Below are 23,201 nucleotides of genomic sequence, written 5' to 3' on the forward strand. Positions count from 1 at the left end.
AATCACAGGAATAAATTACATTTTATAATATATTCAAATAGAAATAGTTTATTTTAGATAGTAAAAACATTTCAAAATGTTAATGTTTTTGCTGTACTTTGGATCAAATAAATGCAGGCTTGGTGAGCAGAAATAACTTCTTAAAAATTAATGTTAAAAAAACATTAAAAATCTTTTGACTGGTAATGTAATTTAATTAATTAACATTACAGTATCTGTTTTAAAGTAATGTTATTTTAGTATCATTGAGATAATGTTATAATAAGTTGTAATATAATAATATGTTTTTATTTAGTGATTTCATTTAGTAATTTTGTTGTTTTTCCTCAATTTAGTAGTTTTTAGAAAATATGTCTGTTGTATTTGTTTATATATATATATATATATATATATATAACTTTTTTTTTTTGAACTACCAATGCAAGAAAAAATATTTGTCATTAAATGAACATTATTTAATTAATTATTCATATATGTATGAATGAAATGTAATGTTTATGTTTTAGTATTTAGTGTTTATTGCCAGACAAAAACTGGCAAATACAGTAAAGCTGTATTCAGATATGTCCCAAAATAAAATAATTACAGATTATATAACGTTTAGCTTGTGGACAATCAACATTTACTGAATGTTAAGGATGTCCTTTTACTCGCTGTTTAGATTGGGGAAAAAAAAAAAAATTATATATATATATATATTTTAAATGAGTTTCTGTTATGTATCCTATTCATGGAAAGTGTGTCCTTTTTTTTTTTTTCTTATGTTTCATAAGACATACAAACTATATGATAACTTACTCGACCCACACAAATAGCATTCTTTGTGACTCACTCATGAATATGTGCATAGCGCCACTTAGTGGTAAAAGTTTATATACACAGTTTTTTGTCAGTCATTTTTCTCATAATTCTGACAAATACTACGTCCACTCATATGATTCATATGTTGCACTTGATTAAATTGAGGCACGTAGTCTGTGAAACCTGTAATCTAGAAATCAGAGAAACTATGGCTGATCTCATATGCGCAAACAGCCATGAGCAATTAGTATAATTGGACCAAATGCACATACTGTAGATGTTGCACATTAAACAAATTATACTCAGAGTAATTACACAAATGGACCTCAATGAGTGTGCTGAGATAAAAAAAAAATATCCAACGAGACAACAACAGATCAATACAGTCAATATGGGCTGTTCTTTTCTCCTTTTATTTATTTGACAAACACAGTGATGTGCCAATCTATAAAGAACTCCCATAAATTCCAAGGCAATAAACAAAAAAACATGAATCTTGTTTAAAACATCAATGTTTGGTTTTAATTGGTTTTACAAACAAGGAATGTGTTTGAAATGCTGTAGGCCTGGTGTAAGAGAAAGCGTTTCACGCTAATGAACATGGCGAACGTGTTACTTTTCCCCTCCGCACAGCTCCAACAGGATCTTTCGGTAATCGCCCGACGTGTCACCCTAGAAAACAGGCAGAACAGAGTTTCATGATAGGTTAAATGGTACTACTGTCTTTAGTAGTGCTTGTAGTGGTGATTCGTCTGCAAAATTAGTTGAAATTAAATTATTTACCCAAAAATGAAACTTTTAGAAAACGTCTTTACCCTTAGGCCATCTTAGGCTAAGATGTAGATGAGTTTGCTGCATCATCAGAACATATTTGGAGAAATTACATCACTTGCTCACCAATGCACCCTCTGTAGTGAATGGGTGCCGTCAGAATGACAATCCAAACAGCTGATAAAAACATCACAAGTAATCCACACTACTCCTGTCCATCAATCGATGTCTTGTGAAGTGAAAAGCTGCATTCTTAACATAAAACCATTACTTCCAAAATACGAGTTCTCTTTACATAATATTGCTTTATAAAGGCTTCTCATCTGAATAAGGAGTGAAATATGCACCGATCAAACACCGTTAAAACAGAACAAAACAAACATGACGGTGGATTTTGATGTGAGAGGACAACAGGGAATATACTTTTTCACTTGAGGAAGCATTATTACGGATCATGCACTCGCATTTTGACTAGAAGCATCAGTTTAAAGGTGAAACGTCACAGTTTTTCACTAAGCAAGGCATTAACTCGTGGCTTATTGTGATTTTTTATCAGCTGTTTGAACACTCATTCTGATGGCACCCATTCACCGCAGAAGATCTATTGGTGAGCAAGTGATGCTAAGTTTCTCCAAATTTGTTGTGATGAACAAACTCATCTACACATTTAATAAGTAAATTCTCTGTTCCTTTAACACAATACCTCAGAAATGAATCAAAGCCAATATTTTAGAGTATTTGTAATATGTTTTTAATGGTTTTTAAGTATTGTGTTTAGTCAGATATTCTTAGTGAAACAGCTGTGTCCCACCTTTATAAAGGAGTGAAGGGTCTTTCCATACATCTTCAGGAACTCCGCTTTGATGTCGAGCATATCAATCTCGGCACGAGCCACCATGATCCTGATCAGCACGCTATCTGTGGTGCCTAAACCCTAAGATCCGAAGAGAAACGAGAGAAATGATGGCTTTAGTAATGGTCTTATCCCTAATGTGTGCAAACGTTAGATATGTTGGTGTTTCCATTTACCTTCATTGACCTGTAGAGCCTTTCAGCAAAAAATGCTGGCCTGTTCTTAATGCATTTCACTGCGATGATTAAGAGATTAAGCTTTTTAGATCCCAGTATGCAATTGAAAACGTGAAGATAATTAAAACACTGCAAAACACACAACTGACCTATTGCCAGAAATACGTCCTCCAGGCAGCCAGACATCTCTCTCTTTATGCTGTCTTCAATGTCCCGTCCAGAAATCTTCTGATACTCCTGAAACACTGGGAAAAGAAAAAAGGTTGAGAATGTGCAGGATGTAACTACTTGAAACAGCATGCAATATGCAAAGTTTTAAACACTACAGTTGTCACATGATTAATAAATTAGCACCATCTAGTCTAAATAAATAGCTATTTTTAATTGCATTTTTAAATAAAATGAGTGAAGGTGAAGAAAAATATAATCTATATATGTTCTACGTACTGAATAAAAATGACAAAAGCATATAACAAAACAACTAAAATTAATTTGAAACTATACAACTGTCTGATGACATATGATATAGAGAGACAACTATGACAAACCAAGCAATGTTTGTTGCCAAACCAACCAATGCAAAGTTTTTTTTTATTTTATTTATTTATTTATTTTTTTTTACATACGATTACTCTTCAGGTTCAGCAGATATCCCCAACCCCTTAGATTCATTCAATTACCCTAAAATGAATGAAGACACGGCTAAACAACTAGGTAGCCCCACTTCCCCTCAGAAGGTCCAAGAAGCTATTACAGATTCACTAGTCGCAATCTTAGTGATAGTGTATAATGATTCCTTTCAAAAAGGTAAATTGCCGGCGACTTTGCACTCCGCTTCCATATCCTTGCTTTTGAAAAAGGACAAGGACCCCACATCCTGCAGTAATTATTGACCAATTTCTCTGCTAAACGTAGATTGTAAGTTTTTAGCCAAAGTTCTTTCTCTTCACCTTCAAAATGTCAGGCCATCTATAATTTCTTTAGATCAAACTGGCTTTACATCGGAAAGACATTCTTTTTTTTAATACTTGAAGATTACTTAACATCATTTTCTCTCCTTCATCCACTACCTCTGAAGCTGTAATTTCACCAGATGCAGAGAAAGCGTTTGAAAGGGTGGAGTGGGAATAACTGTTCTTTGCTTTAGGTAAATTTGGATTTGACTCCAATTTCATTTCTTGGATTCGACTTCTTTATGCTTTCCCATCTGCCTCGGTGCATACCAATGGTGTTCGCTCGCTACCCTTTTTGCTCCAATGGGGGGGCACGTCAAGGGTGTCCACTTTCGCCCTTGTTATTTAATGTAGCTATTGAACCTTTAGTCATCTGGCTTCGTAGTCATGATGCATTTAAAGACACTGTCCGCCATGGCCGGGTCCACAAACTTTCTTTCTACGCGGACGATTTGTTATTGTATGTCCCTGACCCTTTAGATTCTGTCCCTTCTATACTACATATTCTGGACCAGTTTGGATGCCTTTCAGGGTACGAGTTAAATTTTCAAAAAAAGTGAGTTATTTTTCGTAAATCAAATGGCTAAATCTCTTCCTATCTCTTCATTCCCCTTTAGGTTAGCTTTGGATGGGTTTAAATATCGGGGCACATTTATAACCAATTAATTTAAAGATTTGTTTTCAAAGAATTTTGTACCACTTTTGGACAAATGTAAATTAGATTTTGCTCGTTGGAGCTCCCTCTCCTTATCTTTAATAGATCGAGTGAATCTGATTAAAATGGTTATCTTGCCAAAATTCTTGTACCTCATGTCCCAGCATGTCCCAGTCTCTATTAAAAAAATCCTTCTTTATTAATTTAGACCAGCAATTGAATGGGTTCCTTTGGCGTAATACGCCAGCTCGTATCAGAAAATTAGTTCTCCAGCTTCCCAAACCTGAAGGGGGCTTAGCACTTCCAAACTTTCGATATTACTTCTGGGCTTGTAATATTACTAAATTACTCTCTTGGGTCAGCCTTGTTAGACATAGAGATATCTTCTTCTCATTCCTTAATCTCCAATATCTGTTCTCAGCTTCCTCCTGAGCTTTACAAAATTTCGAGCAATCCAGTAGTTATTAACACAATTAAGATTGGCTTCAATTCAGGAAACAATCTGGCTTGCACAAAGCCTCAATTTACATGCCAGTATTAAATAATCATTTATTTCCCCCATCCCTTTTAGAACATGTCTTCAATATTTGGGCAAGTAAGGGTCTTTGTACTTTGAACGACCTGTATGAAAAAGAAATGTTCTCTTCTTTCTTTTCCTTATCAATTAAATTCAATCTTCCTAATAGTCATCTTTCAGTGAGGCACTTTATTAAAAAGTTATTTCCCCATTATTCTGACATAATTTAAAAGAACAGTATGAGAAGCAGACCTATGTCTGTTTCAAACAACTTTATTAACATCCAGTCACCACAAGGTGGAAGTCATGAGCCTACTTAATTTTCCCTAGGTTATTTTCCTGCGATGTTGCTTTCTAATGCTACGGAAGACTGTTCACAGAACTAGGAAGGAGTGTTTCCGTTATTATCTGGCGTGAACAAATACCTCGAAGTAAGTGATTTCTGTTCCTCACACACAGCACAGTGAGGAACTTGACCTCATCTGTTCCCCAGCGGGCTTCGCCTGCCTCGTAGATGTCCTGTTGGATAAGAAACAGTTGAGAACTTTATCTTAGTAATTTCCTTTTTATACTGTTAATGATTAATGAACATCAATATGACTGTTGTGTGCCCCACGTTATTAAGCAGTTCGCTGACACTAAATATACAGAACACATCTTTAAAGAATTGTAAATAGCATTTCCATAGCTAATGAGTATGAACTGGTTCTTTTTAATGAATCAAAAATATACAGTGCAGTTGGTAAGTATCAATAAATCAAGAACATACAGCACAACCAGTGTAGTCTAAATAGTGAGAAATGTTATTATACAGTTGAGGTCAAAAGTTTTCACCCCCCTTGAGAATTATTAAAATAGTTAATTATTTTACCAAAATAAGAGGGATCATACAAAATGCATGTTATTGTTTATTTAGCACTGACCTGAATAAGATATTTCACATGAAGGACGTTTACATATAGTCCAAAATAGAAAATAATAGTTGAATTTATAAAAATGACGGTGTTGTTACCTGAATGATCCACAGCTGTGTTTTTTGGTTAGTGATAGTTGTTCATGAGTCCCTGAACAGTTAAACTGCTTTCAGGTCCCACAAATCTTTTGGTTTTTCAGCATTTCTGTGTATTTGAACACTTACCACAATGACTATATGATTTTGAGATCCATCTTTTCACACTGAGGACAACTGAGGGACTCATATGCAACTATTACAGAAGGTTCAAACGCTCACTGATGCTCCGGAAAAAAACATGATGCATTAAGAGCCGGGGGTGAAAACTTTTGAACAGAATGGAGATGTGTACATTTTTATTATTATGCCCAAAGATAATATTTTTTTTCATTTAGTACTGCCCTTCAGAAGATAGTTACATGTTTCCCAGATGACAAAATAAGTTAAATTTACCCTGATCCTCAAATTCAAAAAATTTTAACCCCCTGGCTCTTAATGCATCGTGTTTCCTTCTGGAGCATCAGCGAGCATTTGAACCTTCTGTAATAGCTACATATGAGAAAACCAAAAAATTTGTGGGACCTGAAGTATTTTTCTGAAGAACAGCGGGCAGTTTAACTGTTCGGGACAAACAAGGGACTCATGAACAACTATCACTAAACAAAAAAACACAGCTGTGGATCATTCAGGTAACAATGTATTAAGACGTATGTAAACTTTTGAACCAGGTAATTTTTATAAATTCAACTATTATTTTCTCTTGTGGACTATATGTAAACAACTTTTATGTGAAGTATCTTATTCAGGTCAGTACTAAATAAACAATAACATGAATTTTGTATGAAAATTATTTGGTAAAATAATTAACATTTTTAATGATTCTGACAGGGGGGTGTAAACTTTTGACCTCAACTGTAAGTGAATGAAACACAACCAATTACCAAGCAAATGACTTGTATGAATTTGTTTATATATAATATAAGATTTTAGTTTATAAGCGAATCAGCTTACAGTGTTCTATGTTATTTTGTACTCGAGACTTCGTTTAGGTTACTGGCTAGTTGTACAGTGATGAACACTATTGGTTATGTCATTAATATTTTACAAAAAGAATTGAAATGGAAAATATTTGAAAGTGTTATTGACGTTCTATAGATTTGGGGGGTCACAGTACACTTAAGCTGTACTATTACCAAATTACATTGAATTTGCTAAGGAAAACATGTCTAGGTAATACCCAGTTTAAGCTATTCAAAACCCATTACACCACAAAAATTGAGCATGTGCTTATTACGCAAAAAGCTACTGCTAACCACGCCAAAATCCTCACCTTTGCATCCTGGACAGCCTGAGACTCGTCCACTTTGGTGCTCTCGTCACGCCCAGCCTATAAGCAAAGCAGAAAAACGATATCAATACATCCCTTATGTAGAACTATCAGGGGGTCACACCTGGCCTTGCTGGACACTGTGGATGGTGAAGGTTTGCATGGCAAACAAAAGAGGTGATGAGTAAATGCATCAAATAATCTTCACAAATGAGATAATACAGGTGATTTGTTTATTTACCGTGAGTAAGGACACCAAAACTCTCTGGAACATTCCAGACGTGTCTCCGCAGACATCGTCCTCAAGACTCTTGCCGTGTTCTATGATAAAGATATTTTATATTTTATATATTTTTAACAGTGCAAAAGTGCACATCCATGACAGGTGTGAGCTGTAGTGCATCTGTACCTTTCAAGTAAGTAGCATTGATTTGCTTGATCTCAGCATTGCTTCTTGAGGCCAGGATGTCGATGAGACATGCCTCCTCTGTTCCTGCACCCTGGACAAAAGTCAAAGATATTGTGATCCGTGAAATTATATATATATATACATACAATTTCACAGATATGTATCAGAGGTTGTGCTACACTTCAACATTGTCCGTCATTTTGACGGACAGGGTTGTAAAAATTCAATCATAATCTACTATTACCCGTCATTTAATTTTCATTATGTTTACATTTTGGCTTTTAATTATGAACCTACAGGATGACAGTGCAGTGTTTAAAAACAACAAAATACTAGGGCTTGGTTAAAAAAAAAAAAAAAAAAAATCAATAAAAAAAAAAAATTGTACAGCATCCAAACTTTTGAAAAGAATCCTGAAATAATGTACTTAACTGTTTTAAATATTTTTAATGTTTCTTGAATAGCAAATCAGGATGATTTCTGAAGGATCATGTGACACTGAAAACTGGAGTAATGATGCTGAAAATTTAGCTTTGATCACAGACTAAATTACATTTTAAAATATATACAAAATGTTATGTTAAATAGGAAAAATATTTCACAATATTACTGATTTTGCTGTATTTTGGATGAAATAAAATGCAGGCTTGGTGAGCAGAAGAGACTTCTTTAAAAAAAACATTACAAATCTTATCGTTCAAAAACATTTGATTGGTAGTGTGTGTAGTGGTAGTATAAAAAAAATACAAATAAATAAAATGTTTTTAAAATGTTAAGGTTTTTGAAACATGTTTCACTCCTATATCCAATCCATGCTGTATCAAGTAATTAAGACTGTGGCCAAATTTCATATTTTTAACTGTATATTTACTGGGTCACCTACATCCGAGAACTAAAAATTGCATGCAATTAAGCAGCTTAGCATATTCAGTATTTAATTATATCATATTTAATACTCAATATTTATGAGCTTCAACAAAACGTTTAGCATTATTAACATTACCAAACCTATAATAGAGTTAGTAGTATATGACTTGCTACATTCTTCGAGTTTAACATCAAAAATTAGCAAAAACCTTTCTGTTTCACAAAAGGTTCTTTGTGGTGAAAGAAGGTTCTTCAGATTATGAAAAGGTAAGAAAGAGATGGTTCTTTAAATAACCTTTGACTGAGTGTTTTTTTTGTGTAACCAAAAATGGTTCTTCCATGGCATCGCTGTGAAGAACCTTTTAAAGCACCTTTGTCTTTTAGAGTGTACAGCAGTGTGCAAGTATCAAGTGCTTTTGTTCTAAATGCTTCTTACTTGAGTTATGCCTCAACTTCTGGTCTGCCTCAACCACCTGCATGTGGCAGGTATTTAGGCAGTTGTGGCATGCATAATGGCATGCATAGGGGCAAGTAATGGGGGCAGTTGTGGCCTGATGGTTAGAGAGTTGGACTGTGGGTTTGATTCCTAGTAGTGGCAGGAAATGTCGTGGGGGAGTGAATGATCAGCCCTTTCTTCCACCTTCAATACACAAGAATGAGGTGCTTTTAAGCAAGGCCGCAACAAAAATAGCTGCCAACTGCTCCAGGTGTGTGTCCACGGTGTGTGTGTTCACTACTCACTGCTGTGTGTTCTTGCTGAATATATGGTGTGGCTTTGCTGTGTTTAACAATGATAAAAACCATTTGTTATTTTAAGATGTGGAAGTAAGCTATAGAAGTAAACTGTAAAACTATTTGCTCTACAAACCAGTGTGTTTATAATTAGAATAAAACATAAAAATAACATGATAATGATAACAAATACCAATTTGCAACATCAGACAGTATAACGGGCTGTTTCTGTACAGCTAAAACAACTGGAAGCGGTTGACACCAGAAGCCTTGCACACACACACACACACGTGAAAAATACAGTTTAAAATGTGTGTTTCTGCACACATTTACAAATCCTCACCTTGATGGCGTTTTTCAGCTCATACGCGTCATACACTGGGGCGGGCATCATCAGGCCGACCACAACCTTCTCAAAGTTTCCAGTAAGCTCTGACTTCAAGCAGTCAAGGAGTTCCTGAATAGGCATTTTAAAACAGTTTTATTCACCACATAAGAAAACAGTGTTAGTTTGTTTTTAAAATAGCAAAGCACACAAACCCAGGCTTTTCAAGCTTGAAATTCAAATATTTCTTCTTAGATGTATTCATTTGTGACCCTGGACCACAAAACCAGTTTTAAGTTGCATGGGTGTATTTGTAGCAATAGCCAAAAATATGGGTCAAAATTATCGCTTTTTCTTTTATGCCAAAAATCATTAGGATATTAAAGTATATAAAGTATATAAAGTCCACTTTCAAAACAAAGATGCACATATAATGTACTGCAGTTGTAAATGATCCCAGCTGAGGAAGAAGGGTCTTATCTAGCGAAACGATTGATTATTTTCATAAAAATAATACAATTTGTATACTTTTTTATTCTGCCTGGACTGTTTTGGGATCGTTTTAAGCCACATTTAAACTGCATTTTGGAAGTTCAAAATCGGGGCACCATAGCAGTCCATTATATGTGAATCTTTGTTTTGGAAGTGGACTTCTCCTTTAAGCAAAAATCATGTTCCATGAAGATATTTTGTACATTTTCTTATCTTAAATATATCAAAACTTAATTTTTGATTAGTAATGTGCATTGCTAAGAATTTCATTTTGACAACGAGGCGATTTTCTCAATATTTTGATTTTTTTTTGCACCCTCGGATTCCAGATTTTCAAAGAGTTGTATCTCTGCCAAATATTGTCCTATCCTAACAAACCATGCATGAATAGAAAGCTTATTTATTCAGGTTTAACTCTCAATGACCCTTATGACTGGTTTTGTTGTCCAGGGTCACATTTGTGCTTTAAGCTTCATTTCCACATCTTACATCGCAGAAGAAACAATTGGGAAATTGTGTTTTGTTGCAAACCAAAACTGTATTATCTGCTGTAAGTCTGGGTGGGGAAGGCATGTCGTCTCCACGAGACTGTCCTGAATGCAATCCAGAGCTTCCCCCACAATGACTCACACTTTCTTGCTATGCAGAGAGCACTGTAGTCACTCAGTGTTTCCATTAATATAAGCAGCAAGACCTGACCTTGGCTTTTACTGATTTTGGTTTCCCTGACCGGCTTACAGAGTTACAGACGGTTTACAGATTAATACAGGGCAACCACCTGATACTACAATAAAAATCAATGTTCCATTCTTTATACTCTGTTAAGATAACAGTCATAAAGCAGGGATGTCTCCTGAAAGACTCGTTTGTAGACTGTTCCCTCATTGTGTACATTGGCATGAAGAGTTAATGATTGGAGCCGGTCGACAGCATCTGTTATCGGTGATACATACTCTGCTTTGTCCACCTTCATACTGACTACAGAATCATCAAGAGTTGTCAACACTGTTATCTAATCGCCTTGTGAACCGTATGTTTTATGGAAATACAACGTGGTGGTTGTTCACACCGCCCCTGCCATTAGGACCTTCCGCAAAGATAATAACACGATTACAGGCTTCCCTAATTTTGACCAGGAAGATGTGTCATTCTGGTCCAAAATAGATCTTACTGCAAAGAACGGCAACTGTAAGTTAAAGTATTGAGTGTGTTACCTTTCCCACGCTCTGTTTGAAAGCCTCCTTGATTTTCTGCCTCTGTGCAATAGTGCGATGAGCGATGATCTCGATGATAGTCGCCTCGTTGGTACCTAGAAATCATTCAGTTTTGGTTAAGTTCAAGGACAAATGAAAATTCTGTGATCATTTACTCATCTTCACCTACTAAATGTGTTTATGCACTACCAGTCAAAAGTTTTTGAACAGTAAGATTTCCAATGTTTTTTTTTAAAGAAGTCTCTTCTGCTTACCAAGCCTGTATTTATTTGATCCAAAGTAAAGCAAAACAGTAAAATTTTGAATATTTTTACTATTTAAAATAACTCTTTTCTATTTGAATATATTTTAAAATATAATTTATTCCTGTGATTTCAAAGCCAGCCATATGATCCTTTAGGAATCATTCTAACATTCTGATTTGCTGCTGATTCTTTGGATCTTTCTATTTATCAAAAAATCCTGAAAAAATGTACCCAACTGTTTTAAATAATGATAATAATAATAATAACGTTTCTTGAACAGCAAATCAGCATATTAAAATGATTTCTGAACGTTCATGTGACACTGAAAACTGGAGAAATGATGCTGAAAATTTAGCTCTGATCACAGAAATAAATTACATTTTAAATTATATTCAAATAGAAAACGTTTGTTTTAAATAGTAAAAATATTTTGCAATATTACTGCTTTTTCTGTATTTTGGTTCGAATAAAGGCAGGCTTGGTGAGCAGCACTTCTTTAAAAAAAAAACAAAAAACAAACTTAAAGTAAAACTCGTATTGTTTAAAAACTTTTGACTGGTAGTGTGTATATATGTGTGTGTGTATGTCTATAAATATTACATATATAATAAATCATTTTTAATGTTTTTTGAAAGTCTCTTACACTCACCAAAGCTGCATTTATTTAATAATAAATACAGTAGAAGCTAATATTGTGAAAAATTAGAACAACTGTACAATGTTTGTTTTTGAATTTAATTTAAAATACAATTTTAGAAACATTTCGTATTATTATAAGTGTTGAAAACAGTTTAGCTGCTTAACACTTTTGTGGGAACCATGACACATTTTTTTCATGCAGAACAAAACAAAAAATAGCATTTATTTGAAATAGAAACTATTTGTAACATTATAAATGTCTTTCTATCCTTCAGAACTTCTTTTACATTCCATTAAAGAAGTGTTGTAGGTTTTGGAATGAAGTTGAGTAAATGACATAAATTTTCAATTTCATTTCTGCATATTCATTTTTGAAACTTTCGGAATTACTGCTTGTTATTTAAAATATCAAATTACACGTTACCCATAAAGCCCCCAGGCTTTGTAGATCACATGCATAAAACAGCAAGATAATGCTTCATTTTCTTGCACTGCATAGACATTTTTGACACTTTCAGAATCACAAGCTCACTGTTATTTAAAGTATCACATTGCATGTTACTCATACTTTAACTCACTTAAGACCAACAAGCAAGCCTGTGTCAGACAACACAAGTGTGAGTCGTGTTTCATAATGCGCCTCACGCTGAACTCAGCTGAAGTCTATTTAACTGGAAATCTGCATTCTTAAAATCATGCCAAGCTCTAGTCTACAAAAATGAGGAAACACCTTTTCAGTTACAGGACGAAAGCCAGGGAATCAACCTCTACTCTGCATTGGACCAAAGCCCGGCTAAACCACAGGTGTCAGCGCTAGGCACAGCTTGCAGTTTTAACTGGAAATCAAGATAGATTTGTTTCTCTGATCTACCTGATAACATACTTAAATGACAAATGACGTCTTACAGATCATTTAAAATGCAACCAGATGATTCTCATTATTCAGATGCACAGAAAAAGGATTTCGTAAATACTTACCAGCTCCTTTCATAGCATTATAGATTTTCTGGGCATCTTCCTCTGGGTTGAAGCCTGATGCCTCAGTCACAGTTCCACGGTTGCCCAACTAGAGCATTAAAAAGAGATAACACCACCTTTAGACACTTTAACAAGTGCAAAACCTGAATATAAACTGACAAATATAAATTTAGAGTTGCTTACACGGGGCTGCTTAACAACTTGCATATTTTAAGACCAGATTGTGTCAAAAGTAAAACATTGCATTAAAGTCTGCCTTGATGAAAATCCCTGCATTTATTTCAAAAGTACAGTAAAACTCTGATATTTTGAAATATTACAATAATAACTTTTCTATTTTATTATATTTTACACAAAGCAAAAGCTACATTTTCAGCATCATTACTGCAGTCTTCAATGTTACGATTCTTCAGAAATCATAATCTGATTTGCTGCTAAAGAAACATTTCCTAATAAAAGTATACACATTTTCTACTGTGAATGTGTTTTTCCAAATAACTATTTTCCATTAGAACAATCTTATATTTGAGCTTCTTTATAAGCTGCCACCCTTCTAATATTTATATACGTTCTATTTCAATTCCATGCATTTATGCAGAATGCTTTACAAGATTTTTTGACTGGCAAAAGAAAATGAGAATGAACTACAAAAAAAACTTGATTTGATTACAGATATGTCAAATGTACAGAATGCAATCCAAAATAATTTTCTTACCGCTGCCATTGTGATGGAGGAAAGGTTTTAACCTTGAGATGAAGAGATGAGAACACTAAAGGCAAGAAATAATGAAAAACGTATTAAATATTTATAACATTTATGTCTTTGTAGCAAGCCAAAAAAAAAGTTAATTTTGACATATAATACTGAAACAGAAGCGCTGTAAACATAAATTGTAATCCTATTAGTGCGATGGTTTCTTTGATCTACTCAGGCTTACAATGATTTTAGGAAGCCCATGCCAGTTTGTCTGGGTTTTATTTAAGTGAAATTTAGGACTGAGCTCTTAATAACAGAGTCAATGACACTACTAAATAAATAATGCCTTTGGGTGCACAAGCAAAATTGTTTCCACTTTAGTATTCAGCTCATTAAGCAGAAGAGGCTCGACCGGTAATTAACAGCCTAATGCTCAGTATCGGTTTCCCCTGTCAAACAATAAACTTACAACCTTTTCCAACTCCCAAAAGACCTTGTTTAAAACGCAGAGACATCTGATGGTCTCTCAGTTTTCACTTCATTGTTCTAATACTGACAGCGGCCCCATGACTGTAGTGCATCATTTAAGATCTTTTAATAATTTATTCTTTGCATACAATGTGCTGTATGTATAAAGAGCCTGATGACATTATATTTGACTCATTCTGTGCAACTTTAACACTCTTCACAAACCTCTTTTGATTGAGCCTCAGTATCAGAGATGAATTCATTGACATTCAAAATGCATTTCGGTGTTTTATATTAAAGATTTAGCTCTCATCTGAGAAAGCTCAGCATCTGCCTATCAGTGTAACCCGCAATTAGAACCCAAAGGAAAATGTTATTGCTCAGGAGAGTTCTCAGATGTAAGGTATGATTTATTTAGTCATCAACTTAATAAGATTCCTCTGAAGATGTCAGAACAGAAAGATACTTTTGACATATGGTATAAAGCGAATAAAAATGCATGTAACAGCCTAGATGGTCTTACATGGAATTACGTGAGAAATGAGTCCATATACACCAGTCAAAAGTTTTTGAACAGTGAGATTTTTAATGTTTTTTAAAAAAGTCTCTTCTGCTCACCAAGCCTGCATTTATTTTATCTTTATTTATTTGATCTAAAGTACAGCAGAAACAAAAAAAAAATTGAACTGTTTTTACTATATTTAAAGTAACGGTTTTCTATTTAAATATATTTTTAAATGTAATTTATTCCTGTGATTTCAAAGCTGAATTTTTAGCATCATTACTCCAGTCACATGATCCTTCAGAAATCATTCTAATAATTTGATTTGCTGCTCAAAAAACATTTATTATTATTATGTTAAAAACAGCCAAGTAGAATTGTTTTTTTTTTTGATGAACAGAAAGAACATCATAAGAACATCATTTATCTGAAATAGAAATATTTTGCAACATTATAAATATCTATATCATCACTTTTGAGAAATTTATGCATTCATGTTAAATAAAAGTATTAATTTCTATCATTTCTTTCCAACAAAAATGTATACTGACTACAAGCTTTTGAATGGTATAATGTATAATGTTACAAAAGCTGTTTATTTTTAGATCTTTGGATCTTCCTATTCATCAAAACTGTTGATCAATTTTATTATCTTATATTATATTATATTATCTTATATTTATTAATATATTCAAATAGAAAGCAGTTATTTTGAATGGTGAAAACATTTCACATTATATTATACATAATATTACTGATTTTGCTGTATTTTGGATCAAATAAATGCAGGCTTGATGAGGAGAAGAGAATTCTTTAAAAATATTAAAAATCTTACTGTTCAAACACTTTTGACTGGTAGTGTACACGGACTATGAAATATGTTTAACAATTTATTATTTTTTTGTGTGTCAACATTAAATAGTACATGTAATAGTATATAATTCTACTTTCTAAAGACTGGTCAGAAATCAAGATATTTGCAATTATTGTTCATCAGAACGTTTGCATATCTAAAATTAACACTTCTTTTTCAGTCACCTTAATAAAAAGTAAATGTTTTCAGATAATATTTTAACAATTCATTTATCAAATCGAGGACAAAAGACAGTTATTTGCCTCTGGAAACAATTATTTGATTTAGTTGTCTTTATATTACATTTAATATCTTCCACACAGAATACAGGCCTAAATAGATTTTCATACATGAAAATATACAGTTGCTTTTATAAGCATCATATTTGGGGGGGTCCTTCCCTGGTGAAAAAAAACAGCATATGTTGGTAGGTATGTTTTGATGCCGGGATGCTGGTTAGGTATGTTTTGATGCTGGTTTATGCTGGTCAAGCTTAAACCAGCATCAAAACATACCTAACCAGCATCCCGGCATCAAAACATACCAACCAACATATGCTGTTTTTTTTTTCACCAGGGTTATAGCATCAAAAAAGTGAAAACTCCTGATGCAAGAGAAACAGTACAGATATAATAAAGAGATTTCCTCGTTTTTCCTCTGTGGTTGTATGCTTCCTTGCTTACTATATCAGATCTAGGTCATAGCATTGTATTTGTAAAGCGTGTGGTCTAATTAATTTGCCATGCAAAGCAATATGACTCATTGTATTTTAATGAAAGCCACATTTCCGAGGATCATGTTTAGCTGTATAGAGTCACGTGATGGAATATGGGCGTTCGGTGCTGTCGCAAAACGTTAGAAGTAAATTTCATACAAACAAGATTCAATCCACAATTAAGTTTTATTTTCATAACGTGATTTCTATTCGCCTGTTAAATGAGTAAAATGATGTTATACACGTTCGTTATAGAGCGGAAAGAGACGAGAATAACATGAACGCTAAGTTAAAGTTTTTTAGTAAAGCGGATGGGAGTTTTTAATAGTCTTACCTGCAAAAGCGCTGAAGGACTGAGAGATGCACGACAGGCGTCAGTCTGAATGGACGTGGAGATTTGCGAGAATGTTTCTGAGTTTTGTTGCCAACTTTAATGGGTGTTGCCTGTGTGGGCAGAATCGTGTTGCAGTTCCTCGTTTACGGCCCCTCCTTTTTATATTACGTTGAGATGAAGAACAGTTCATAACCGGAGGGACAGTTTGCTGAAAGTAGGACTCACTTGTTGACATAGTGATTTTTCACCGACATATGACCATTCATGTGCTCACTGAAGCTTTTTAACTCTGTCACATGTCTCAGCTGTGCTTAAAGCCAATTTTAAAGTTTCTTTAATTGCTTTTTGTTGTAAACTCTGTTGTCGCGTCTGTTTTTTAAGTATTTTTGACGTAAGATTAATCGAATCAGGGAATGCATTTTTTTTCTGTCATGATTATAGACAAGTAGAAAGCTGCTAGCTATGTAACAACTGGCAACAAAAAAAGTAATTTTGTAAATATAAAGCTTATGACAAGTGGCAAAGTCAACTCTTAATCATTTGCATGGGAGGTTACAGCACCCCCTCTTGGTACAAGTTGACAAAATTGAAAATACCCCTCCTTCATAGTTGCTTCGTCTTTTATTGGTGCTTTATTGTCTCTGTAAACAATTATTTTTTTTTAATTGCAATAGTTTGAACAATGAACGCATAATCATGCTGTGCACTGTAAATCAATCAGTCGATTGAAATTCAAAAGAATATATTTAAGGCTTTGCAGTAATTTACAGTCTGTTTTGCGGTTAAACTATGAAGGTAGTGACCTATTTCTGTTTTAAAATGAGTAAATATTTAAATATAAAAAATATATATTTTTAGTAAATGCAGTCGTTTCCCTCCTGATAACAAATGTCAGACTTTTTTTTTAAACTTAACATTCATTAAAAATAAATACACACATTTACAGCTCAAAAACAACAATAATAGATATATAGACAATATACAAAGAACCTGGAAAATAACCAAAAAACAAAACATTAAGCCAGGGGTACTATACAGTTGAGGTTACGTTTTCATCCCCTTTCAGAATCATTAAAAATGTTAATTATTTTACCAAAATAAGAGGGATCATACAAAATGCATGTTATTGTTTATTTAGCACTGACCTAAATAAGAGATTTCACATAAAAAAAAAACTGTTTATATATAGTCCACAAGAGAAAACAATAGTTGAATTTATAAAAATTACCCGGTTCAAAATTTTACATCCGCTTGAATCTTAATTCTGTGTTGTTACCTGAATGATCCACAGCTGTGCTTTTTTGTTTAGTGATAGTTGTTCATGAGTCCCTTGTTTGTCCTGAACAGTTAAACTGCCTGCTGTTCTTTAGAAAAATCCTTCAGATCCCACAAATTCTTTGGTTTTCCAGCTTTTTTGTTTATTTGAACCTTTTACAACAATGTCTGTATGATTTTGAGATCCATCTTTTCACACTGAGGACAACTGAGGGACTCATATGCAATTACAGAAGGTTCAAACGCTCACTGATGCTCCAGAAGGAAAAACCCTGCATTAACCTTAATATCATACATTTCTTAATTAAATCTTAATCTTTCTTGCCTAAATATCATATTTTTTCATTTAGTACTGCCCTTCAGAGGCTACAGAAGATACATGTTTCCCAGAAGACAAAATAAGTTAAATTTCCCCTGATCTTAAAATCAGGTAACCACACAGTATTGAGAATCAAGGGGATGTAAACTTTTGAAATAGGTCATTTTTATAAATTCAACTATTATTTTCTCTTGTGGACTATATGTAAACATCTTTTATGTGAAATATCTTATTCAGGTCAGCACTAAATAAACAATAATCTTAGTTTGGTAAAATAATTAACATTTTTAATGATTCTGAAAGGGGGATCTACACTTTTGACCTCAACTGTATAAATTAAAATAAATGTTTTTTTTTTCTTCTTTTGCTAAATCCCACCCTCCCAACACCTAGTCAATTGTACATGATAAAAAAAAGCATAAATATTATACTTTGTGCACATAGTATAGGATTTCAAGGCTTTGACATTGCTGGAGGAGGGCATAGTCTCCAAATAACATTTCAAGTCTTTACAAAATAAAAAATAAAATAAAAAAAATAGATCTTTAACAGACAAAAATCTGCATTTATGTATTAAAAAAAACATAGCTAGTAAAATAAATAGATTTATTAGAAAATACTTGTCTTTTAAATTCTTGTGAGAGTTATAAAAACCAAATAAGACATCCTTAAACAATAAATATTAAAATTGAATTTCTTCCAAAAGGTAGCTGCAAGGATCCCAGAAATTCAGAATAAGAAAGCAAGAGGCAATTTGAATTTACAACACTGAGAAACCAAAAAGAATATTATTTTTAAAGCTTCTGTCAGACTATTTGCATGTCGCACTGATACAAATATAGTAGAATTAATTCTGCTTATATAATTTAGAATTTGACCTCGTAAGGTCAACATTTTCACTGCCTTTCTCTCTGCTCTACTGCTGAAAGGTGGGGAAACGACTTTAATTATTAAGAATTTCAGACTTTTATTATAGTTTTTATAGCGCTGGCTTCACGCTTCCGGTGTGGTTTCCGGTTAGCTGGCGCATCTGCAGCATCCGAAGCCGCAGACGAGAATCGCCATGAACAACACGCTCATTTTTGTCTGAATTTGATTCTGTCCGATTAAAATCACACCGCATCCGTGCACCGTTCACTGGCAGGCCACCGACGGGAGCGCTCAGATGAGATGTGTCACGCGTCTGAGCGGATTTTGCAGGAATGCTAGCGTTAGCGCCTAGCTGACTATGTGTTGAATTTAAATTATTATTTTTTCATAAAACACGAGACGAATCAATATGATTATGGGCGTTTAACTTATGAAATGATCCGTTATTCTGATTAATATCCGCATGTCATCTGTTTTTCTGTGAAAAGTGGGTTGTTTTCAGAGGTTCTAATGAGCTGCACAGCTGGCTGATGATGGAGAGTTTGACTTTCATCCATCAAAACAATAATTTCTCTGTACTTCACGTTTGAAGGTTCATTTTTCAACAGGGCTTAAATGTTTACATTTTTTCAGCTGGATTCAAGTATTTATATGGTGATATGGGCTCGTGTCCGTTATATAGACACTAGACAAACACTTTAATCATATCAGGCCATCACTGATACATGCTGCTTATTTGGATATCCTCAACTGTGATGTTTTAGTTTAGCACATACACATTTGTTTTCATTTGCAAGTACGTTTTTGTTGCTATACGGTTCATTTAAGCTGCGATCGGCACCAGAATTAGACTACGAGTCCATGTTTGACAGTCACAGCTGATCTAGTCCTCTGGCACCAGAACAACCAACCCACTTCAGTTTTTATAGACTCACATAAGTAGTTAAAGGATCTTTGATATATCATGAAGAAGTTCTTTGACTCCCGGAGGGAGCTGGTGGGCTCTGGACCCGGTTCTGGAGGTGGGGCTGGAAGTTCTGGCTCCAGCAGCAGTGTTGGTGGGAATTTTATCGGACGGGCTTTCACTGTTGGAAGACACCAGGTCACTGTAGACGAAACTCTGGCAGAAGGTACGTCAGACTGACGTTTAATATTTTTCTTGCAGGCCTTGAACCTATAACCTTTTAGTTAACAATCCAGAGATGTTTAAACATTCGGTTAACCAAACCGTGATCGACATCTGAGGCTCTTTCAAGGATGAAATCCTTTCAGGCTGGGTGGATTTCATTTGATTGTGCTCCAAATAAGATCCTAATTTGACAATGGCATTTCTAGATGCTGATTTATTGTACAGATTTTATGGAGTGCTTGCGTTCGCATAGTCCTGTGCAACCAGGAAATTTCATAGAAATTTTAAACATCAGGTATAATGTACCAGGATGGAAATTTGTGAAATTACTAATTTTTTTCAAATGATGTTCAGCTTTACAATATGTCATGGACAGGAGTGGGTTTTAAAGGGATAGTTCACCTGAAAATGAAAATTTGATGTTTATCTGCTTACCCCCAGGGCATCCGAGATCTAGGTGACTTTGTTTCTTGAGTAGAACACAAACGAAGATTTTTAACTCAAACCGTTGCAGTCTGTCAGTCATATAATGGCAGTCAATGGCTACCAAATCTTTTAGAGTAAAAAAACATACACAAACAAAACCAAATTAAACCCTGCGACTCGTGACGATACGCTGATGTCCTAAGACACGAAACGATCGGTTTGTGCGAGAAACTGATCAGTATTTATATAATATTTTACCTCTGATTCACCGCTTTGTCCTGAGCGCTTGCACAGCATCTGGCGCGTGACGTGTACGCGCTCTGGCGTAGTATACGCAAGCGCCGGAAGTGTATCGTCACAAGTCGCAGGGTTTAATTTGGTTTTGTTTGTGTATGTTTTTTTACTCTCAAAGATTTGGTAGCCATTGACTGCCATTATATGACTGACAGACTGCAACGGTTTGAGTTAAAAATCTTTGTTTGTGTTCTACTGAAGAAACGAAGTCATCTACATCTTGGATGCCCTGTGGGGTAAACAGATAAACATCAAATTTTCATTTTTGGGTGAACTATCCCTTTAAATGCCCAGTTTCTCAAAAATATTGTTCTAAATCCAGTATTTGTGAATGCCTGAATTTATTTGTGTGTGTGTATATAGTCAAAAGGTTTTTGATGTTTTTTTTTAAGTCTTTTCTGTTCACCAAGCCTGCATTTATTTGATCCAAAGTACAGTAAAACAGTAACATTTTGAGATCTTTTTACTATTTAAAACAACTGTTTTCTATTTGAATATTTTAAAATGTTATTTATTTTTATGATCAAAGCTAAACTGTCAGGATCATTACTCTAGTCTTCAGTATTACATGATACTTCAGAAATCATTCTAATATGCTGATTTGCTGTTCAAGAAACGTTGTTTATTATTCTTATGAATAATTAAAACAGCTGAGTACATTTCTTTCAGGATTCTTTGATGAATATAAAGATCTAAAGATCAGCATTTATCTGAAATCTGAAAAAGCTTTTGTAACATTATACACTATATCATTCAAAAGATTGGAGTCAATATAATTTTTTTTTATGGGGGGAGGAGAAACTATGGAAATTAATACATTTATTTATCAAGGATGCTTTAAATTGATCAAAAGTGTTGATAAAGATTTATGATGTCACAAAATATTTCTGTTTCAGATAAATGCTTTCTATTTATCAAAGAGTCCTGAAAAAATCTACTGTTTTCAACAATAATAATAATAATAATAATAATAATGATAAAAAATGTTTTTTTGAGCAGCAAATCAGAATAGATTAGAATGATTTCTGAAGGATCATGTGACTGGAGTAATGATGCTGAAAAATCAGCTTTGTAATCGCAGTAATAATTTACATTTTAAAATGTATTCAAATAGAAAACAGTTATTTTAAATAGCAAAAATATTTCAATGTTTTACTGTTTTTGCTGTACTTTGGATCAAATAAATGCAGGTTTGGTGAGCAGAGGAGACTTTAAAAAACATAATAATCTTACTGTTCAAAAACTTTTAACTTGTAGTATGTATGTATGTGTACATATATGTATAATTCCTAAATTTATGCAATATTTTCTCAAAAATCATTAAAGAAATTATAAAATAGTTGCTTTTGAACTTGTAAAAGAGGGAGGTCGTACTTCTGTAGAAGCAGATTGACCAATGCTGATCTTTTCGAATGACCAAATACTGAATGATCAGTATGGCTGGTCGGCCTCTCTCTCTTTATTATTTTCTTTTCTTCAACCATCTTGATGTTCAATGTTGTACAGCAGTTAGTTACAGATCATTTTATTCAGCAAACATGTAGCGTGGCCTGATGGTGAACTGTGGTTAGATCTCAGCGCTCTTCTCAACCTCTCTGGCAGCTTTATTTAGTGGCCTAAATCCTTTGTCTGGAAATCCCTGCTCAGCTGTACTTGGGTGTTGACATGTCCTGCGGTGTGACATCTTATACACCAACTATTTTAAAAAGCATTTGACTGATTCTTTTATAACTATTATGCATGCAGTTTTTATATTAACTGAGAGACTGGATGGGGTATTTGTGCTTTAAAAATGTATTTGGCACATTGTGTAAAAAGATATACAGCACTGTTCGGGGTCAGTAAAATATTTTTTAATGAAAGATTATTCATTTTTCAGCAAGTATGCATTAAATTGATCAAAAGTGACAGAAACATTCCATTAAAATAAGTGTTGTTCTTTTGAACTTTCTATTTATCAGATAATAAATCCTGAAAAAAAGTGTTACAGTTTCCACAAAAATATTAAGCAGCGCTACTGTTTGTAATATTGATAATAACAATGTTTCTAACAAAGCTAATCACCATATTAGAATGATTTCTGAAGGATAATGTGACACTGGAGACTGGAGTGATGATGCTTAAAACTCAGCTTTGCACCACAGGAATAATTTATATTTTAAAATATATATAAAAGTAGAGACCTGTTATTCTAATTTGTATATTTTTTTTAATACTGTGTATTTTAATTTTAGATCAAATAAATGCAGCCTTGGTGAGCATAACAGACTTCAAAAACAATAAAAAAAATAAAAAAAATCTCCGACCTCAAACTTTTGACTGATATTATATGAAATTCTAACCTGGAATACTGATGTTGATTCAAGGATCTATTTTTGAATGAAAAATTAAGGGCACAGTTCACCCAAAAATA

The 23,201-nt window shown here is 33.8% G+C and overlaps 2 protein-coding genes across 7 annotated transcripts in view; one reads left to right on the forward strand and one right to left on the reverse strand.

Moving 5' to 3' along the window:
- Window positions 1-23,201, forward strand: part of aak1b (AP2 associated kinase 1b) — a 59,422-nt gene that overhangs the window by 5,039 nt on the left and 31,182 nt on the right. For 5 of the 6 annotated variants that reach the window (XM_051120584.1, XM_051120583.1, XM_051120582.1 and 2 more), the window contains exon 1: window positions 19,068-20,069. The exons of the other annotated variant lie outside the window; for it this stretch is intronic. In XM_051120584.1, the coding sequence (XP_050976541.1) occupies window positions 19,904-20,069 (166 nt within the window). In that variant the 5' untranslated portion in view covers window positions 19,068-19,903. Of the gene's footprint in view, window positions 1-19,067; window positions 20,070-23,201 lie in introns of those variants that run through there. 6 annotated transcript variants of the gene reach the window in all.
- anxa4 (annexin A4) lies at window positions 1,183-16,643 on the reverse strand. The gene is made up of 13 exons (XM_051120588.1): window positions 16,476-16,643; window positions 13,622-13,676; window positions 12,907-12,994; window positions 11,045-11,139; window positions 9,357-9,470; window positions 7,415-7,505; window positions 7,247-7,326; window positions 7,009-7,065; window positions 5,152-5,245; window positions 2,751-2,846; window positions 2,602-2,660; window positions 2,384-2,506; window positions 1,183-1,473 (listed from the first exon to the last, which is right to left on the reverse strand). Exons 2-13 carry the CDS (start codon window positions 13,628-13,630, stop codon window positions 1,414-1,416), a joined length of 966 nt encoding a protein of 321 aa, XP_050976545.1. The 5' UTR covers window positions 13,631-13,676; window positions 16,476-16,643; the 3' UTR covers window positions 1,183-1,413.

Source organism: Labeo rohita, chromosome 10, assembly GCF_022985175.1.
Source record: "Labeo rohita strain BAU-BD-2019 chromosome 10, IGBB_LRoh.1.0, whole genome shotgun sequence".
Taxonomy (NCBI): Eukaryota; Metazoa; Chordata; class Actinopteri; order Cypriniformes; family Cyprinidae; genus Labeo; species Labeo rohita.

Coding starts and splice junctions, on each gene's coding strand:
- anxa4 (XM_051120588.1), bottom strand. Junction 9,471..11,044: donor TCAAACAGAGCGTGGGAAAG/GTAACACACTCA, acceptor ATGCCTATTCAG/GAACTCCTTGACTGCTTGAA. Junction 7,327..7,414: donor CAATGCTACTTACTTGAAAG/GTACAGATGCAC, acceptor TCTTTATCATAG/AACACGGCAAGAGTCTTGAG.